General features: G+C 43.1%; 1 protein-coding gene across 7 annotated transcripts in view; it reads left to right on the top strand.

Annotated features, from left to right (window-relative positions):
* LOC126521440 (MKRN2 opposite strand protein) overlaps window positions 1-19,813 on the top strand; it is a 27,121-nt gene extending 7,308 nt beyond the window's left edge. Inside the window, exons 2-9 of one of the 7 annotated variants that reach the window (XM_055066007.2) lie at window positions 6,573-6,725; window positions 8,219-8,527; window positions 9,376-10,820; window positions 11,087-11,136; window positions 11,496-11,661; window positions 13,128-13,306; window positions 14,377-14,457; window positions 15,346-19,813. In XM_055066007.2, the coding sequence (XP_054921982.1) occupies window positions 10,603-10,820; window positions 11,087-11,136; window positions 11,496-11,661; window positions 13,128-13,306; window positions 14,377-14,457; window positions 15,346-15,458 (807 nt within the window). In that variant the 5' untranslated portion in view covers window positions 6,573-6,725; window positions 8,219-8,527; window positions 9,376-10,602 and the 3' untranslated portion in view covers window positions 15,459-19,813. Of the gene's footprint in view, window positions 1-6,572; window positions 6,726-8,215; window positions 8,528-9,375; window positions 10,821-11,086; window positions 11,137-11,495; window positions 11,662-13,127; window positions 14,471-15,345 lie in introns of those variants that run through there. The other 6 variants (XM_055066008.2, XM_055066013.2, XM_055066010.2 and 3 more) reach the window with 6 other exon arrangements.

Genomic DNA, 19,813 nt, shown 5'->3' with positions numbered 1-19,813 from the left:
GCGCTGAATATGTTATATATGCTAGTTTTCGTTTGAGTGTGATGCAAGGACGAGGCATATACCAATACTCATATTAATATTAATAACATTATATTTCGTGGCTATCTGCTCACAAAATGTGGGCAGCACTGATTAGTTTTGTAACACCTGGGCTTATTATTATCCTTTTCAAAAGAGTAAAATTAGGGGAGAAATCTGGCTCAACCCGACATTCATAAATTCTGTTCTGGGTGCAAAAATCGGTCTTTATCGGGTTTCACACGAAAACGAAGGACTCTATACTTATAGTATGTTGCGCTGTATATAGGCTGATGAGACTATATTGTAAAGTTATTAATGGTCTCCTTGCGGAACCGCAAGTATTCCTTATTTCATTCTAATTAATCAATTATTCAATCTCATTTGCCGGAGTTTCCATATACATACTTCTTAGTCTTTATCTTATGAGTATAACCTGCAGATCGTCATTGAAAACGTTGTATTCAAATGTACGCACCGCGCGGTACACTCCTTTCCTTAAGGGTTCAAAAGAAAGCGCGCGAAATCGATAACTCTTTCCGCAGCTTAGGACTCAAATAAAATAAAGTAAAATAAAATAAAACACTTTATTATCGCGGAAATCATTACAAGCAGAATTTCTGACCAACTTGAGCACACTGTGCTTGCCCGCCAGGCAGCTGCCGTTTGAGAACACCGCTATCGCAGCGCTGATGTACGAATGAATGAATTCGCACTTTGTATTCATTCACTTATAGGTCAGTAAACCTGCCTTGAGCCAACGTGTGCCATCACAACGCATGCCCTGAAGTAATTCACTAAATGGTTCAGTGGATGTTTACCGACTTATTCGCAGTTGCCAATGTTCACAGTCATTAATATATAACATGTCGCCCTGAAGGATATCCTCTCAGTCTCTACTGCGCTATATATTTAAGAATTACCTATATACACGGTGCTTTTTTTTTTTTTTCAGACTATACAGAAACTTTAAAATCGCTTCTTGTAGATGGCGTAATTGTAGTCTTTGAGTTGGATTACTCGAAGCGGCGGGTCGACGTTACATGCGCGAGAAATTGAAATGTTCACTCCACTAATTAGGAAAATAACTAATTACCATCCTTTTTCTATTAAGTACTTTCCGGCACATTTCGCAATTTGCGAATTGCAACCGGCAAGCTTGCAAGGCATATCCACTTGGAACGAATATTAAGGATTATGCGAATTAAGGATTGCACTGAATGTTAAGGATTACACGCCGTGAGACTTGCGGTGAAAATTCACTATTGTTGCACTTATTCTTTTAACAAACCGCCGTTTGGTACATTTAAGCACAAAAGTAACTGGAACGCCCACGTATTTCGTCGCACACTTCGTAAATGAATAACTCGAGCTGGTGTCATCCTGAAAATTCGCCTCTGGTGGATATGCCTTGCCAACTCATCGCCGTTACAATTCGTAAGTTGCAGTATGTGCTGTAAAGTAATTCATTAAAAAGTTAACTAGTGTTTTTTTTTTGTTAACTAGTCGATTATGCATTTTTATTTATCGTGCATATATGTCCACCTTTTTGAGTAGACCAGCTAAGTTATTATGTTATCTGCCAGAGGTGATTTTAAAAGTGATGTAGGTGTAAAAAAAATCCGCCTAGTATAGTTTTATAATTGAAACACAAGGTATATCCGACTTTATTTGCAATTGAAATCGTTGCACATTTGGGTCTGCAATCACTTTCAAGATGAGCTGTCAAATGAGTGCGAAACACACAAACAGAGAGATGGAGCTGAACATCGCGGCGCTGTTGGGTCCAGCGCCGACTCTGTACGTGTGTTTAACACTACTACATTTAGCAATGCAATACCAACACGTCCAAGCATCTACTCTTGTGAATTTAGAGATGAAAGACATTTACTCATCGGGATCCTGTAGCATACTCCCGAAGTTGCAGCCTCAATTACCTAATTCTGCAGAATCAGCCCCCCCCCCCCCCCCCAAAAGAAAAGCCAGACTGGAACGTCCTCTTGCATTTCCTCCCCCCTTCCATATCCCTATTTTACTTCTTACTACTCCCCACCCCGCACCCCAACCTAACCCTTTCTATTCTTTTTCCCTACGTGTATAGATTTTATACGTTAGCGAGGTGAGGATTGGTCTCCTTTCGAATAACAAAAGATGTTAAACAAACTAACAGTTATCATACCGGTATCCTATACACTATCCTTTTTCGCTTCCTTCTTCCCACGTACGAGGTAACGATCCCGAATCACATCTGGTTAATTTCACGCCTTCTCTATACCTCATTTCTCTCTCTCTCCCTTGAAGTGTTTGCTAGTTCACGTTATTTTCTAGCGATTTTGCCGATTTTACGTCGCTTTAAACCACTTAGGTTTTCTTTTATTGCGATAGTAACTACATGGACACTATATACAGGCGAATTTTCGCCGCCATCGTCACCGTCGCCATGGAGCTTCGCATATATTTAGGTATATGTGTGCTATATCTTTAAGCCCTATGTCAATGCTATACTATTCAACCGCTAAGTTGCTCGAATCACTAAGTTATTCCTCAGAATTTTGAGAATGGCAGCCCGCAAACAAATGTCATGAAACATAAGATTAACAGCGAACGGCTTTTATCTTAAATCTCCCTCAGCTAGACTATAATAAATATTATAAGTGCAAAACGACGTCACTGCTCAAGTTTGAAAATGATGTATGTCTACTGGAGCGCCCCTTTACGGGCGTTGTAGTGGCGCCTTTGGTATGTCATACAGGCCCTACACGGCGTGTTATAGCTTTTAAGGAAGCCAGAAATTTTGGAGCACCCGCATGTGTAGCGTCCGCGCTAGCCGAACCTAATATCCCTAAATATTTTTCTGATCTTTTCAAAAATCATCATCATCATCATCATAATCATCATCATCATCATCATCTTTCATGTCCACTGCAGGACGAAGGCCTCTCCCGGCCATCTCCAATTACCTCTGTTCTGCACCAACCGATTTTAACTAGCGCCTGCGAATTTCCTAATTTCATCGCCCCACCTACCCTTCTGCCGTCCTCGACTGCGCTTCCCTTCTCGGGCACCCATTCTATAACCCTAATGGTCCACCGGTTATTCAACCGACGCATTGCATGATTTGCCCAGCTCCATTTTTTTCTCTTAATGTCAATTGGAATATCGGATATCCCCGTTTGCTCTCTGATCCACACCGCTCTTTTTCTGTCACTTAACGTTACGCCGCGGCCTAACATTCTTCGTTCCATCACTTTTTGCGCGGTCCTTAACTTGTTCTCAAGCTTCTTTGTCAGTCCCTAAGTGTCTGCTCCATTTGTTAGCACCGGTCGAATGCACTGATTGTACACCTTCCTTTTCAATGATAATGGTAAGCTTCCAGTCAGGATCTGACAATGTCTGCCGTACGCGCTCCAAGCCATTTTTATTCCGTAAATTTCCTTCTCGTGATCAGGGTCCCCTGTGAATAATTGACCCAGGTAAACGTACTCCTTCACAGACTGTAGAGGCTGACTGGCGATTATGAATTTTTGTTCCCTTGACAGGCTATTGATCATTATCTTTGTTTTCTGCCATATTCATCTTCAACCACACCCTCACACTCTCTCTGTTAAGGTCCTCAATAATTTATTGTAACTCGCCCCAGTACTGCTGAACAGGATAATGCCATCTGCAAACCGAAGGTTGCTGAGGTATTCGCCGTTGATCCTCACTCCTAAGCCTTCCCAGTTCAATAGCTTGAGTACTTCTTCCAAGCATGTAGTGAATAAAAGAAAAATATAACAGCTTAAAGAGCATCTAGGGATTTTAGTCGGGACCACTCGGTAGTTAGAACACCACCCGAGAAGGTCAAGCGCAACTCTAAACCTTCCTATTGCAGTCGGCTGTTGCTTCGCCCTTCCTGCGAGACTGCCAATTTTTAATCTAAATTACCTCTTTGTCCGTTGAAAGTTCTGTTTCCTGTTTATTTGTTCGCCTATCATTCTTGCTGGTATTGTGTTTTGCGCTGATTTTGCATTTTGTAACATGTTGTGCCTGCACCGCTAATTGGACCCTATAGTGGCTTGCGGTAGGGAATAAATAAATAAATAAATAAATAAATAAATAAATAAATAAATAAATAAATAAATATTGCGCTCGTATCTGAAAAAAAATCTCAGTTCAGCGTCAGTTCTCGTGCCTTACTGGCAGTTCAAATTAGGCTGTAAAATAATTAACGCCCCGAAAATAAATAAAGGCGTAAATAGAGATTTTTAGATTAGGACGCCCTAACGCCTTGCGACCTCCTAATTAAAGCTATCTAATGAGTCTACAACTCGCACCCTTCCACCCGAAAGGATTGTAAGGGTGGGAGTTATTGGCAAATATACACCTTTGTTAACTTTTAAGGGTGCAAATTATTTTACAGTGTACAGAGCTGATGCGGCTGGATTATTCTCATCCCTTCACTCTAAAAAAATAATTACGTATACACTATTGAAGTCAATGGCTCAATAATGAAAACTAAGAGTAGTAGCGGTGTTCGCTTTAATGAATACAAATGTGCGCACAGGTGACTGTTTCTCTACAGGAGAGCATCATTTAGAGGCTATTTAGAAGACGTTTTATTGATGACTCACATAAGTACGTCGTTTTAGTTCAGTTCTTACGTGATTACTGTAGTGACCTGCCGTTATGATACGTTATTTCCAAAGAGTTACGTCGTAAGAACCTAGATACGCGTCGTCTGTGCACGTGACACGGAAGCTGCGTTCCTCTCATTCCGTTCTACTCCATTCATTGTACCGCCAACTGCGGCGACGATTTGATTGATTTAAAAGGCACAACTCCTCTTCCCTTGTCATGTCCCAGTAGCACACCCCTATTGGGTGCTTCGGTGCCTCGCCCCCCCCCCCCCCTCTCACCGCCTCGTATCGGCCACGTCGCCGCAGGCGACAGCTCGCACCACGTCCTACGCTGGACACGCTATATAGCCCGAAACGAGCCTACGGCGAAGCGCGCCGGGAATCTGGTAATGGAAAAGTAAATGGCACAAAGAAGACCGCTTCATCAGCGCAGGGAGCGACCGCATCTAATACGCGCCCCGGCGGTGGTGGGGCGGCACATCCGCGGCCGTGGCGTTGGGCGCACATCGGAGTCACTGGGGGCGCCGCTTAGTCACGGCGGAGGCCGCGCTGCTCCCTTCATCGCCCGACGCACGTGCGGCAGGTGCTGCGAGACACTCTTTGTGCTGACACAGCTGCGGTTCGGCTTTGGTTGCGCGCTCGATTACGGTCTCGTTAGGGACCGAACCCGGCTGCTGGTCTACCGCGGGCCCTATTGTGCTCGGGGGCTCAGCACCCCCTCAAACACCACCTCGAAGCCCCAAGCTCTCGGCGCTTGCGGTTGTCAGCGGCGTGTTGTTACACCGGCGCGGCGGCGACAGTGGCGGTCCCGGGACAAGTGGTTACCGAGGGTGCCTGCCCGAAGAAGGGGCGGACCCCTGGCGACCCCGGAGTATAGATCGTACTGACTGAGATCTGAGCCTCCAGCGTGGCACCGCCTCCCTGCCGGCTGCCGCTTTAAAGTGCCCTTTCCGCCTCTTTATCCTTCGGTGGACGAGCCGGCTGTGCTTCAGAGATCCCCCTTCCCCCCCCCTCCTCCCCCGTCCACCCTTCAACTTCCTTCCTTTAAACAAAGTTATTGAAACACCAGGCGGCCATATCAGTTCATGGCTCGCATTCGCCAAGGTACGCTGCCCCCCATCCCTGGTCCTTTTTGTCTTTAATAAAGCCGCACGTGAGGGGCCGTCACAGAGCAGTACTCTCCACAACCCAGCCGCCTGGCACTGTCGAAAAAAAAGAAAAAAAGAAGGAGTGATGAGAGAAAAGGAAGTTCCATCAATCTGTCCGCGATTTGGTTAGCCGGTCCTATTGCAAAAGTTGGCGATTTTAACTTCAGTTCGTCAACTTAAACTTCCGTCACAATCCGACACGGTGTTTTCACGTCGCTGCAATTCATATGCTAAGCGTTTAGTGTTCCTAGCTTCCTTGTACGTATCACCCGATACAGGAGGCAAACAGGTGCAAGGCGTACCCGTTAACGTAACGCTGGTTTCTTGAGATAAGAAGACTGTTGATCCTTTGTTTTTATTTATCTTAGAATGGGTCTTTTATTCCATTTTGGGTCATTCCATTTTTCGAAACCAAGGTGCGTGGAACTGGAGAACCCCACAAAAAGAATCAGGCACGCCGCCGTGTTGATGGACATGCTTGGAAGACACATGCGATGCAAGAAAAAAGCATTCACAATTCCAGCTGGAGCGCACATGTAGGCAGGCACGTGGTAACTCCGCGTTAACATTGAACACCCTCTTCCCTGTTTGAGCGAAGGCGCCGCGGGTACGGCTTCGTCCTAGGACTGCACGGAGAATTGCGTAGCGCTACAATGTAAACGCCGTGCAGACATGAGTAAGACGATCCTGAACAACAAGGTTTCGAGAATAACATGTGTGAGCGAATTATATGTCGCATATATATATATACATTCAAGGATGCCGGTGTCTGCTTTGTACGGCGCAGCTGTCCGCGGTTGCATTGTTCCGAATATTATGGAGCAGACAGCCTGTGAAGACAGCTCACTGAACGGCGCTGGTGTAGCTGTCTGGAAAGGAGATATCTGGGCCACGTCTCCGCGCTTCCTCAGACAAAACGCGCTTCTCAAGCAAACTTAACGTAAGTGACACCATGTTTCATTTTAGTCACATGAACCCTCTTTTGGGTCCTGAGCCTATTACATTCCGAATTAGAGAAGCACAGTTTTAACAAGAGAGAATGGCCGGGCTTTTGCTTACATACCGTGCGCAATGAATGTACGTACTATTGGCGTCAAAAGTCTTACTGGATGAAGGATCGAAGTATCAGAATACCACCATATATTTAGCACGAGGTCTCGCATTGCGCGAAACCCCACACTATATATATTCGGACAGACAAGTGGAGAAAACATGCACATACGCTACGCAGAAATCAGTCTGTTCAGTGGATCGCGGCGCTTTGTAAACTTTTGGCGCCGATAGTACATTTCGTGCGTGGCTTTTCATTGTCATGGGAAGGGCTCGATAGTTGCTTGCTACCACAGCAATGTCCGTGTAGCCTGTTTGCGTTGACAGAATATTACTTAGGTGTTCAACATGTTGAGCATCAACCCCATTTTTTGACAGCAGTACTCCTCTTTGCTGTGTACGCTGTCATCAAAATGAGCCCATTAAGTGCCTGTGGACTTTCTCGAATTATCTCGATCTACCGGCCTTTGTGAACGTCTCTAACTGGAACACCCTTCATGCGTGTGTCTCTGTGTGTGAATTTTTTTAAATCCTTTCCTCTCTGTCTTCTTTCTCACCCCTATCTCCCAACCCAAGGTAGAGAACCGGAGACAATACCTGGTCAACCTCCCTGCCTTTCCTCTTCATCTCCCTCTATCTCTTTCTCTCTAGCATTACCTGAGTAATTAGCTATATATAGCTGTACGACCTGAACCTGAGAGGTCTCTTGATGACCCCTAGCAACACAGGGGAGTTAGAAAAAGAAGTAAAGTTCGAGCAGAACTAATCTACGAGGATCAGCCAAGTATGCGAATAAGCGAAACGTGTCATGTATGAGGCTTGCACGCACTGCAGCCAGGCTCCTCTCTCGCACTTCGCTCTGGACACACTACGCCCTCTGGCGGCGCCGCCGTGAATTCCGCGCGTACCCAGTGGCACATATAGACAGTGATGCAAGTTGGCGTCACAGAGGTTCGTTGAAGAGCGGCACATACCCAGTGACACATAGCGAGGTCAATAGGTCATTTTTTAGATTGCACTATCTCCGAGGTCGGTGCATATTTTCGTGGGATAGCTAGATGGCTAGGCACTAGGTAGCTAAACAGCCGGGAAGAAAACTGGTCTGAGTGCGCCAAAATATTCTTCACATTAAAAAAAAGAAACAGACCAGATTCATTGCTTGCTTGTTCTTCCACGGCGACCTGGTCATTTGCTAAATGAAACGTGCTTACGCAATCCCAGCCTGCTTATATATGATCCTGTCTTTTAAAACCTTAATATATTAAATGTTGGGTATAATTAACCTTTCCCACTCTTTCTCGCATACGCATGCAGTGCGTCGAGATTAGATCACATATGCTGGATGACTCCACGGTGCGCGCACGCGATTTTTCTCACCAGCAGGCCGGCAAGTGGGACCATGAGTAGTACTTGGCTAACGGCTCTCATCCTGACGACCTTGTGCGCCTCCCAGAGCCTGGCGCATCCACACATGAGGTCGTTCGCGGCCAGCTCTTTCCAAGAGATGAGTACGGGTCCAAACGGTATAGTGCTGGGCCGACAAGGTTACCATGACTCGAGGGGTCATGGGCACTTCATCTCCTACACGGTGGACAAAGGCGGCCAGGTTCACATTCGACAAGATCCCACTGGAAAGGTTTTCCTGACTAACCTGGAGAAGACACAATTCCCGCATGCCTTTCACTTGTTCAGGTACATGCGAATACGTCACGTACCCCGTATACCCCTTCAGACCTCTTGTGCACCTACACTGATGGCAGATGTTCTACTTTTCAACATTAAACAAGAATAGATAAAACAAACAAACAAACAAACAAACAAACAAACAAACAAACAAACAAACAAACAAACAAACAAACAAACAAACAAACAAACAAACAAACAAACAAACAAACAAACAAACAGTTTTAATTATGTCTAACCAACTAGCGCGTTGCTGAATTTTCCTTAAAGAATTAGGCACTTTATTGTCACCGCTTTTCGCAGAATGACGCTAATTTGATGAAAATGTGCCTCCCCGGATTCATATTGCGTGGCCAGTTAATACAAGACAAAGTTTGACTACGGGACAGCTGCACGTGCTGCGTACTGTTCAGTTTATTAGCATCGCACTGAATTAACAAACAAAGCTGCGATTTTCGAGACGTTACTAATGCCTTGTCGGCCAACACTTCTCATAGCAAGCTGTATTGGTGTTCGGTCACCCTTGCAGTGACTGCAAAAATGTCAAATAATATTTTTTTTCCTGAGTAACGTGTCAGTAACTTGAAACAAGTGTAGCCCATCCACATGCTTTAATTAAAGTTCGTCAAATTTGTGTACTACCGAAATTCACTTACAGAAAAAAAAAAAAAAACGCTTTTATCATCTGGACTAAGCTCTAGACTTTCTGTGGGTCGCTTATGCAGCCCACTTGAGGATTGGTTTGAAATGAGTGTGAAAGGCAAGAGTGCGAATGGCATGTTGTTGTTAATAACTGAGAAAAAGGAAAGGAACAGATTTATTCATTATTGATTTTCTTATCTCTCTCTTTGTAACAGGTCACTGCTAACTCCCGATTTTGGTCTGTCTTCGTTGAAACTTCTACCGCGATTCCACCAGCCATTTCTGTGCCTTTTGAATCCTTGCAGCAGCGATTCTTACACCAACCGGCATGATGATCAGTACATGAGGATGATGCATGGCATTGCTTAGGCCAACATGACGCACCTACCTACGAGAATTGTCAATACCTTAGCATGGCAACTTATATCGGTGCCTGGCTTTTGTTTTATATTTATCCATGACATAAGTATCTTCAACAGGAGGTCCCGATACAGTCCTCGACTATGGGACCTCCTTTTGTATACTATACACATGTAATTTCCTGTATTTTTACCAATAAATAAATTACGAAATTACCAATAAATAAATTATGAAATAAAAAAGGAGACAAGGATGGACGGGGTTCATAGGTCTTATGTTTTTTTCGCGCTTGCCTGGAAATTTCAATCGCCGTTCGTTACGTGAACGCAGCCAATTTTTCTTTCTTTCTTTTTGTTTCTTTTCTTTGGCGGGGCGACGATGGGGGAAGGAGAGGGCCTTGTTTCCAGTGCCCTCCCTCCTCGCCTTGCTACGCCGCTGAACGCAGCCACGAGTCCCACGACACGTGAATATTTTATAGAATGGCTACATAAACCATACTTTGAGGCACATATTTAAGCCATGAGTGAAGGAAAACGCTTCTCAAATCTTCAAACTTTATAAAAAACGCAAAAGAAAAAGCGGTCATTAGCGCGAGACGATGCTCAAACGCAATTTATGTTTGAACTTCCCGCCTTAGCAAGTATTGCCCTTCTACAGGTGATTACTATTCAGTATGCCAGTAATAAGCAATATGTAGAAGACAACGTTTAAATTAATTCCAGGTTTGATCCGGTCTGTTTTAGTTCAAGTTGCTTTTGTTATGTACGAGGTCATGTGCATTCCTGAGTAGTGTCAACGAGACCTTGTAGATGGCAGCACCATATGCACAACAAACTCGCTCGCCCAACAATATTGCGATTACGGCTACCTTCGAAGTTCGTAACAGGATAAACTGGCTCCCGTTACCGCATCTTCCTGTGCCACTTTTTCGATGGCGGAAAGTGAGCTGAAGCGTATTTGCCTGCGACCCAGAACTTGGCCCAGCGGCAGACTGTTGTGCTCTTAACCCACTTGAGCCGTCGCATGGAAGTGACATCGTGACAGATTGTGCATGAAGGCTCGCTGTGCAAACCGGTGAAACCATGGACGACCAAGATCTAGCGATCTTGTGTTTCCAGCACTGCGAGAAGCGTGCCAACGTTTTGTGTCTGCGGCTGCCTAAGTGTTGTCCGATTTGTGGCCTGGAGCTCGAAAACGCCGAACTGCGAGTGCCTCCGTTCAGGATACCGTATCCTTTCAGAAACACGCAGAAATCTCCGTGCTGTGTTGTGATCAAGCCGTCGAAAGGCGACTTTCTGCAGTAAGTGTAACGCCCTATTTTTGTGTGACTTTGTGTTTCCTGTGCGCGCTTTGTTGTCGCACTTGCGCGCTGTGCTTTATGGCTCCCCGAAGAGTTAAATTCTATTTACGTGGCTTCAGCCCGTATTCTCCGCTCAGTGTGTGGGCTTCGTGGTTTGTGGAGGGAGCAGGGAGGCATATTTGTGGATAGTTTGCATGCTTACTGGCTTGTTGTAGGCTAAAAAAGAAAGTGAATCCTCTTATTGTCACCTCAACCTTTCTTTGCAGTCTGCATTCGAGCTCACTGGACCTGCACACGGGAGTGACGGACTCCAATGGTAATAAAATTGATACGCCCCAGCTACAGCTCTGCCAAACTAACTTCCTCGATGATAAGTGACGTTGACGTTGCCCGTTAAAAGTACGCACCAGATAGCATCGCCGATTCGGGGTTCTTGATCACGAGCATTAATTGTGGTGTCGCATGCCTGATCGATGGCTGTGTTGTTACGGGGTTCTCGTGCATCTTAGCCTTCTTGCAGTTGTTCATAGGGCATGTATGGATGCCGCGGCGTTGCCTTAAAGGCCACTGAACGATATATAGGCGATGTTGTAGACGACTTAGTGAGTAAACAAATTTATAGAGAGCTGAACTTACAGTAGCACTCGCATGTTTGCCTTCATTTGTCTTTATTAGGTCAAGTGCACGAGTATGACAAGGAAGGGCTCAAAGTTGCCAAACAACCCATGTGGTCACAGTGCATTGCTGTGCCAGTCATTACAGATGAGGGAACAGCCTGGCATGAATTCTGGGATTACACTTTATCCGTTACTGAAAGCCAGGATGCCTGGGACAGCAAGCGGTATGTTGGCTTATGCTAGTAATATTTTGTGTATTGACTAGCAATGGCCTTAAATGCAATGATGTATTTGTTTACTTGTGATTTTTAGCACCTGTATTTCCATTTGGTGTTTTTTCCCCTTGGGTAGTTTTTGTTGTTATGGGAATCAGTTGTGATTGATGAAGTATGTTCTAAAGCTTATGCATAGCTTCAAAGGCAAATCAGAAAGTCTTTGCCCCTATATTTTGTTAGCCAAAACAAGGTACATACAGGTAATTACAGATATACATACTATTCTACGTACCTTAAACTATTTTTCCACATAGTGCCCACACTGGTTCAGACATTTGTCCCATCACAGCACTAAATTTGAGATGTCCCTGCGGCAGAATTTGTCCGGCTGACTGTGGAACCACTGTTGGACTGCTGTCTTGGCTTCATCGTTGCACGTGAATCTCTGTCCTGCGAGAAACTTCTTCAGTGAACCGAAAACGTGGAAATCACAAGGGGCGAGGTCCAGACTGGATGGTGGATGGTCCAGACTCTCCCATTGAAAGAACTGGAGCTTGTCAGTGCACTGATTGCCACATGTGGCTTCACATTGTCGTGAAGGATACAAATTGCGATCTAACAACACCACCACCTCACACTTCTCAAAGCGAGACACCTTTCCCCATACGTGGACTGCATTTCCCTCTGGATGTTGATGGGTGTTTGTCTCTTGCTCTGTTGAAAACAAGTCACACTTCGTTGCTTGTACACCATGAATGTGTGAAGCACAACCGCTACCTTCAACAACTGACAGCAGCACTGTGCCACAGAGCTACTGGCAGATAAGGCCGTGCCGGTCCAAGAAAAGTCGACTCCTGGGAATTGATATGTTGGCTTCGCGTTTACTGCCATAATTTGGCTACAAAGAAATAGGGGCAAGACTTTCTGATTCGCCATCCTACAAGTCTCGTTTTTGGTAGTTGCACCCACAGATTTGTGACATTGTGTGTGGAACTGTTTGCTCGCTCATTTAGGGAAACCAGTGCAAATGTAAGCCTGCACGGTGCACAACTTTGCTTTCTTAACTCTTTGGCGGCTGGGCTGTTGTGAGCAGTCAGTCATATCACTGTATTAGCTTCTTGTTCGATACATTTTCTTCAACTTTTATCTTTAAATATCATGATGAGCTTTGCCATAAGAAGCCTTAGGAATCTATTAATAAAGTACTGAAGTAACAATCACACTTAAAATGCAACTATTTATTTTTCTATATTAACTTAATCATTGTACTTATACACCAAAGGTAGTGATGATCACTACATGGCTTGTATTTTTTGTGAACCAGAAAAAAATATTGTGTTGTACCAAATTAATGAGGGGCTAAAGCATGTGGATTTCACTCTAATGTGGGGTGCCTCACATGTTACTCTACGCCATTGCATACAAGCCCCCTTTCGATCAATCGGATGCCCATTATGTCATTCTTTTCATTCTAGATACAATGAAACGGAGCACAACTGCTACTCCTTTGTGATAGCCTTCTTGCGAAACCTGCAGATACCACAGCTGCGGCCATCACTGAAGGACAAGCTGACCTTCTCCTCTGATTTTCTTGTCCCCAAAACCAGGAATGTTGCCCGGTACATTGCGCTCTACAGAAAACTTCTGCAAGATGGTACATATGTCAAACGTTGCGAGCCCTATCGAACACAGACATAACGGATTTTATTTACTGATATTTCTCACTAATTGTTATGTGTAGGTTTGAGTATTTGAGCGTTTAATGAGCGTGAATATCAGAAGTGTATAACTGTTGCTTAAAGGAATGCTGACACGAAAACATTGCGGCCCACTTTTTTAGGCAGCTGTCGACTCCTGAAGTATGGAATGAAGCCTTAATTCCTTGACTGCACCGCAGATACGTAATTAATTGCAGCACCTCCTATGCTACCCATTCAAAATGAGCACCAAATGCAGCGTGCTTTGAACAAAAATAATAAAAAAAAAATACAATTCACGTCACCTAAAGTGGAGGTGGTGTTCTGTTATCATCGCAAACAGCACAAGAGCGTGCCAGTCAGCCCGGAATGGTAGTTGTGTTGCCGAAAGCTGCCAAATTGGCTTTACCAATTATGCATTTCTCTTCGAAATGCAGGGGAACTTGCTTTGCCTTCTTATCCCACCCGGTGCTGAATGGACTCTGCTTTCGGTGGCATGTTCATAGGGCATGTGTATTTGTCAGTGGTGCCTGATACCATGAGACCGCCACAAAGTTTTGGTGATGTGAATCGTATCTTTTTCACATACGAATCTGCGCTGCACATGGTTGTGTTTTGAACTGGTTGCATAAATAAGTCGCATGACTAATTATTTGTTGTGCTCTTTAGGAACTGAGGCTCCATAGTGTAATTATTGGGTTGGCATCTATCCAAGGAAGAAAAAAAAAATTCTGTCAGTACTGCTTTAACCAAATGAAACCTGAAAATTAGTTATCAGGTGAAAGTGCACTGCATATAAAATGTACTACTTTATAAATAGATTGTAAATAATGAAATATGAGAAAATAATGTGATGCTCCTATTCTGTTAAAAGAAGGTGGCATTATGGTGACGAAGAAAATGGGTCTTTAAAGCTTAAACATTTTCAGCTTCTATGCAAATGTGTTGTAGATTAATCTAAAAACATACTTTTATCTGTACTTTTGGAAGTTTTATATCTTAAATATTTTGTGTTCTTTATTCCAAGAATTCACAGAAAGATGCCAAGTATGCTTTGCTTGGTGTTTGAAGAGAGTTTGGTCAGAGTTCTCGGTAAGAGCTCTTGTTTGTAAGTCACATTGTTTTACGGTGGTTTTGTTTTTATGTAGTGTCCATTCTCATAGAAAAGCGTTTTTTTTTTTTGTGTTGGTGGTGGCGTAAAGTTTTTGTTTGATTCAGCATAGTTACAAAATTGTGTGTAACGTTAAAGCGAGGCTCCGAGTGATTATTTTACATTTCATACGGACACATGTTCTTGTGTTATTCTTTTATGCTTACTTCCCGGTGTGCTTTTTGTTTTGTTTACCTATAAGCATCGTGTCACTCTAGCAGCTTTTTTGGTCGCATAGTCAGTGTCACGGCTGACACTTCCAGGGCTAATCCTGCACACACATGAATACCTGTGAAAGTGGAGGGGAGGATGGCTGCCACAGTAGCTGACCTGGTAAAGCACCACATGTGTAATGTAGGAGATGTGGGTTCGGCTCCTGCTTGTGGCAAGTTGTCTTTTTGTCCACTTGCATTTCCCTTTTCTCTATTATTTCTATACTTCAATTAAACCAACAACCAACTTTTGTGTGCTTTATCCGTCTTTATCGTCCGTTTTCTTCATATAGCTATAACTAACAAATTTCAAGCCTCTCAGATCCCCATAGTCTTCTTGCTCGTTACTACCGAGTGTTGTTTGACACTTAAAGGGGCTTTGAACCATTTTTCTAGCTAATAGATTGGCCTCAGTGCTGTCTCTGTGTACCTGTTTCTTTCTACGTCCTCGTTCAGTCGTACTTATACATTCTATCATGGATTCTAACCAGCTAGCCCGTTAATGTGTTTTAGCCTCACTATTAAAGTATGTCATCCCACGAATCTTATGCTGAAAAACATATTCACATCCTTCTACAATAACTGAGGTTATCGCACCGATACTTGGCTTTCTCTTCCTTTTCGTTTCTCCTAGCATACTGGAAGCTACATAGCGGAGAAGCTATGAGAGCAAAAAAGCCTTGGCCAAAAGTTGAGTGTCATGGTGGCAAAAGTGCTTGTTGCGGCATGCCATGGCAGCCACGATAGACTATGCTACGCACAACGCTGCTGCCATGTCGGAGGCCAAGCACGGCAGATGCAGCTACGTGTAATGTAAAGATGAAATGATTTTTCTGTCTTTTTGAGATTGCAGACAAATACTCTTCATTTATTTAGCTCAAAAATTAGCAATTATGTATTACTGAGAATGTCCTCGTGATCACGAAATCGGCCAATAGTATCTGCCAGCTGCTTTCGATGATGACATTGCAGATGCAAAAGTAAGCGACCATTCACTGTTTTTGACATGGTATTGCAAACTCCCTGCTGCATTCAGTGCAATAATATTTGGCTCACATGTTCACAGGAGCCTTGTTAACAGATCGGCAACATTTTTTTACTATGTTCAAAAAGTGTTTCAGGGCCCCTTTAATTTTTCTTTGGGTGCTTCATTTTCTGGCATCTGCTGCGTTCCTTGCTGGCAGTATTTTCTCGACAGTGCATACTGGTGCCAATGAGATTATGGTCTAGTTGGTGGAGCATAGGTTTATGAATATATTAGGGTTTTAAACAGATGCACCTGCCTGCAGGCCATATGAATGCATGATGCTGTTGAATGTGGCCTGTATGGCGCTCTTGAGTGTTTACTAACTCTCACTATAATTTCTCCTTGCATTGAGCACCTGTCCCCATCTGAGAAACTCATCACGTTGGGGTCTGTAGAAACTATGGGTTGCATACACCGCCTGGTGACTGACATGAACTTGAGACTCTCCTCTATTGCTGGCTTCGTACAGAATTCGTATTCGTATTCGTATTCGTAATTCTATTCGTACAGAATTTCCTTCTCGATAATGCCTTTTCAATAGCAACAGACATAATTTAGCAAGACTCTGCAGGAGGTTGACTGCAATGGAGTTTACTCAGTCATGCAAGCATTTATAAATTGATTAAATTATGAGGTTTTAAATTCTGGAGCGATGCCTAGACTGTTGGAGATGTTGTAGTGGTTGACACCGCACTGATTTTGTGACCTGAAATCCTTTGAGTTGCACTTAGTAGGTAAATGGGTGTCTCTGCATGTTGTCACAGCCAGAATGAGGTCGGCAAGCATTTGCACATGCAATGTTCAGCTCTGAATCTCTTTCTTGCATAGTCATAATGAGAAGGGGAATAATAATAAAGGATGTTCATACAGTTCATAAGTGAAAGAAGATCATATTTACTTGGCTTTTACTTACTTGCTTTTCTTGGTTTTGCTCTTTACAAGATAGCACACTTAAAACCAATTTCTGACTCATTCTTTTTTTGCATTAAATGAAACTCGCCATCCTCTAAACCCCAGAAAAAGAAAACTGGCAAGCCTTAGAGTGCCCTGAATAATTTAACCTAATAAATAAATTATTAAATAAATAATTAAATAAATAAATAAATAATAGCTTTTCTATAGTCAGTTTCGGTTTCCCGGAGATAACTCTGTCGTGACGTCATAATGCAGAATGTGCTCGCGTGAGAGCAGGACATTGTGACGTCTTGACATTCGATGCAGTATACTCAATTATCTCCTATGCTGCTACTTGCTGTGAGCACCGATGTAGCACCATAGCAGACAATAAAGCGTGCTGGAGCAAGTCAAAATGTCGCAGTGTCCTGCTTCCGTGTGATCGATGACTTCATGACACTGTAACTCCCTGACAAATGAAATGGAATATTGCTGTAAAAGAGCTGTTATTTAAAATTATTTAGGGTGCTCCGAGGCTAGTGAGTATTTTGTCCAAGATCCTGGGTCTTCATTCCATGAAAAAAATATGAGAGTTACGAAAATCTAACATTATGCCTTTAAATAACAGCCTGAAGATCTGAACTACAAACAGCACTGTCAGTTTCAACTTGCGTGCAGTTTTAAACTTGAGGCACTGCGTGTTTAATTTTCTTATATTTTGACATTACGAGATAATGTTTGGAGTTTTCCCTATATTATTTTCTTCTATGTGTACAACGTGTACACAATAAATTGCTGCCAGTGTTCATCTTGTCAGTTCTGTAGTATATTCCTCGTAAAAGTGCCTTTTTGGCCATATGAGGCAATAGGTGGATATCTTGAGAATATGTTGTGATGAGCTTTACTGTAGACAAATTGCTGCATAATTGATCTTTTTATATATACTACATGAAAAAATACAAACAAAATGAAGACAATATAAATTTGTGATATGTCTGGTGCTAAATTCATTGAAAGACATAAAATTTGACTCGCGTGTAATATTTTTAAGGAGACAAACAGGTAAAGCCCTTTGAGTGTTGTTTCTGCGGTTGTCCAGGGATGTGGTTGGGGCACAAAAAATGGACAATGTGCATTCATTTGGCTCATGGCCCAAACTGGTCATGTCAGTTGATGCGAGAAGCGCTGTTAGTGGGTGCCTGCAGAGAAGACACATCGGAGAGAAGCAGGAGTTGCATCTGAGCTTATAGCAGAAAGATCATATAAATAAACATGCAGATCTAATGCAGATGTTGGAATTTATGTAAAGGAACGCTTTAGTGAAGCAGATAAGTAAATGTTTTGCAGCTGAGGGCAATGCATACAATTGTGTTTACCTTCATCCAACGTGTAGGCTCTTAGAATGTTTGTGTTTATCTACCACAAAGGTCACGACTTTGTTCTCATTCAATTTTTATGCTTATACACATCTCTCGCAAGCTATGCTGAAATACACTATCCCCATCCAGTAGATGAACATTGTGAGACGTATACCCAGCACCGTATCAAAGATGAAGGTTATGTCCTATAATGCTTGTGGATGGAAGATGCCTCTGTGGCAATGTGCAGTTGGGAGCCGGTCACACTAACCACTGGGCTTTGTTTGAACATCTGCACTTGGAAAATGGCAACTTGTGCAGGGATCTGTGGGTTTTACTGACTGCCAGAGTAGCAGCATCTGCATATGTATTTCGGAGGCCACAGCAGACAGTACTGTAGGAAACAAAAATGACATTGTGTACATCACAAAGAAGTTGTTCTTGAGAGTATGGCTGTGTTTGTTGTGAAATATTGCTGTTGTCGCAGTGATAGAGTTCAGAGCCGGAGGAATCACTGAAGTCTGCTGATTTTTTGCACACCCAAAGGAGCAACAAAAAGCGTAGATGAGAAGGGGAGAAATGTCTTCTGAGATTACAAATTATATGTGGTTTATTGTGTGGATTAAAAACAATAATTTTAATTGCCTGAACTCTTCGTAATTCTTTGTGACTCATAGATTTTTCGCCATATTGATGGTGCTCTAATTTTACTGAATAGTGTAGCAGCTGGCCTCCTTTACTCCCGAAGCTCCTCATTTGGCATCTGCATTCAAGCCCACAGCTTCTAACTGGCTATCTGCCCCCGTCTCAAAGCCGCTGATCTGATTGTCAAAGTAGAAATTCCCGGCAGCCACTTTGCGCGGTCAGTTGCAGCAAATGTGTTTTGACGTTTGGTTGCATAAAGCCATTAGGACTGGATTCACAAAAAGCTGATGCTTCACTTGGGGTATCAAAGTATCTGGTCATGCTGATGCTCCCTATTTAAAAGACAGAAGCATGTGGGACTCTGCAAGTTTTGCACATTTTTGCCCTGTAAGTCACACCATTAATAAGTTTCTACAGTATCTTGTTCACATAGTTTTGTGCCATTGAGGTCAAGTTATCTAACACATTGTAGTTACGTGAATTATTATGTTCAATGCTATGGAGTCCTGCTGAGGTCATATGACTAGAAAATAACTGCTGGCAAAATAAAATGAAGAAAAAGATATAGGTCATAAGAGGCCCAAAATTTGCTATTTTTTGATAACTCCTAGTACAAACTATTAGTGCTCGGAAGTGTTATTTAGTGGGTTTGTTTGAACACGCAGAACATTCCCTTTTCCACATGTATGATTCAAGGGAGTTTGTTGAGTGGGAATTAATGTTGTGAGCTCATACTGACATTTATGTTGCCCTAAATACCTTTTGAGAATGGGAAATATATTCAGCTGGTTGATTGTTGCATTAGCATGCACCTTCTTGTGTAGTTGATTTGAAAAAGGTATGGGGCACTTAGCCAACTCCCTTGTGCTAAGAAAGGGGAATTAGACTGGATGCATTAACCATTTTATTGGCGCATGTATTTTGTGCACACACACATTTGTCCCATCATGACTTTTATTTCAAAAGGAAGTCTTTGCTCTTCATTAAAATGTGTTCAATTCATAAAGCCCGGTTCCCCATAAGCGAATGGTTGTGGCACCATTTCATGTGCTTTCGTGTGATGCATATAGTAAAATGTCACATTCCCACCTATATTTTTAACTGCCAACATATTGTAAAACACATGCTCACTTTTGAAGGTGTTTGCAATGAATAAAATTGTATTTTTTACGATATCA

This window comes from Dermacentor andersoni, chromosome 6, assembly GCF_023375885.2.
Source record: "Dermacentor andersoni chromosome 6, qqDerAnde1_hic_scaffold, whole genome shotgun sequence".
Taxonomy (NCBI): Eukaryota; Metazoa; Arthropoda; class Arachnida; order Ixodida; family Ixodidae; genus Dermacentor; species Dermacentor andersoni.
The sequence above is the reverse complement of the archived record's forward strand: the minus strand, read 5'-3'. Positions and strand labels throughout refer to the sequence as shown.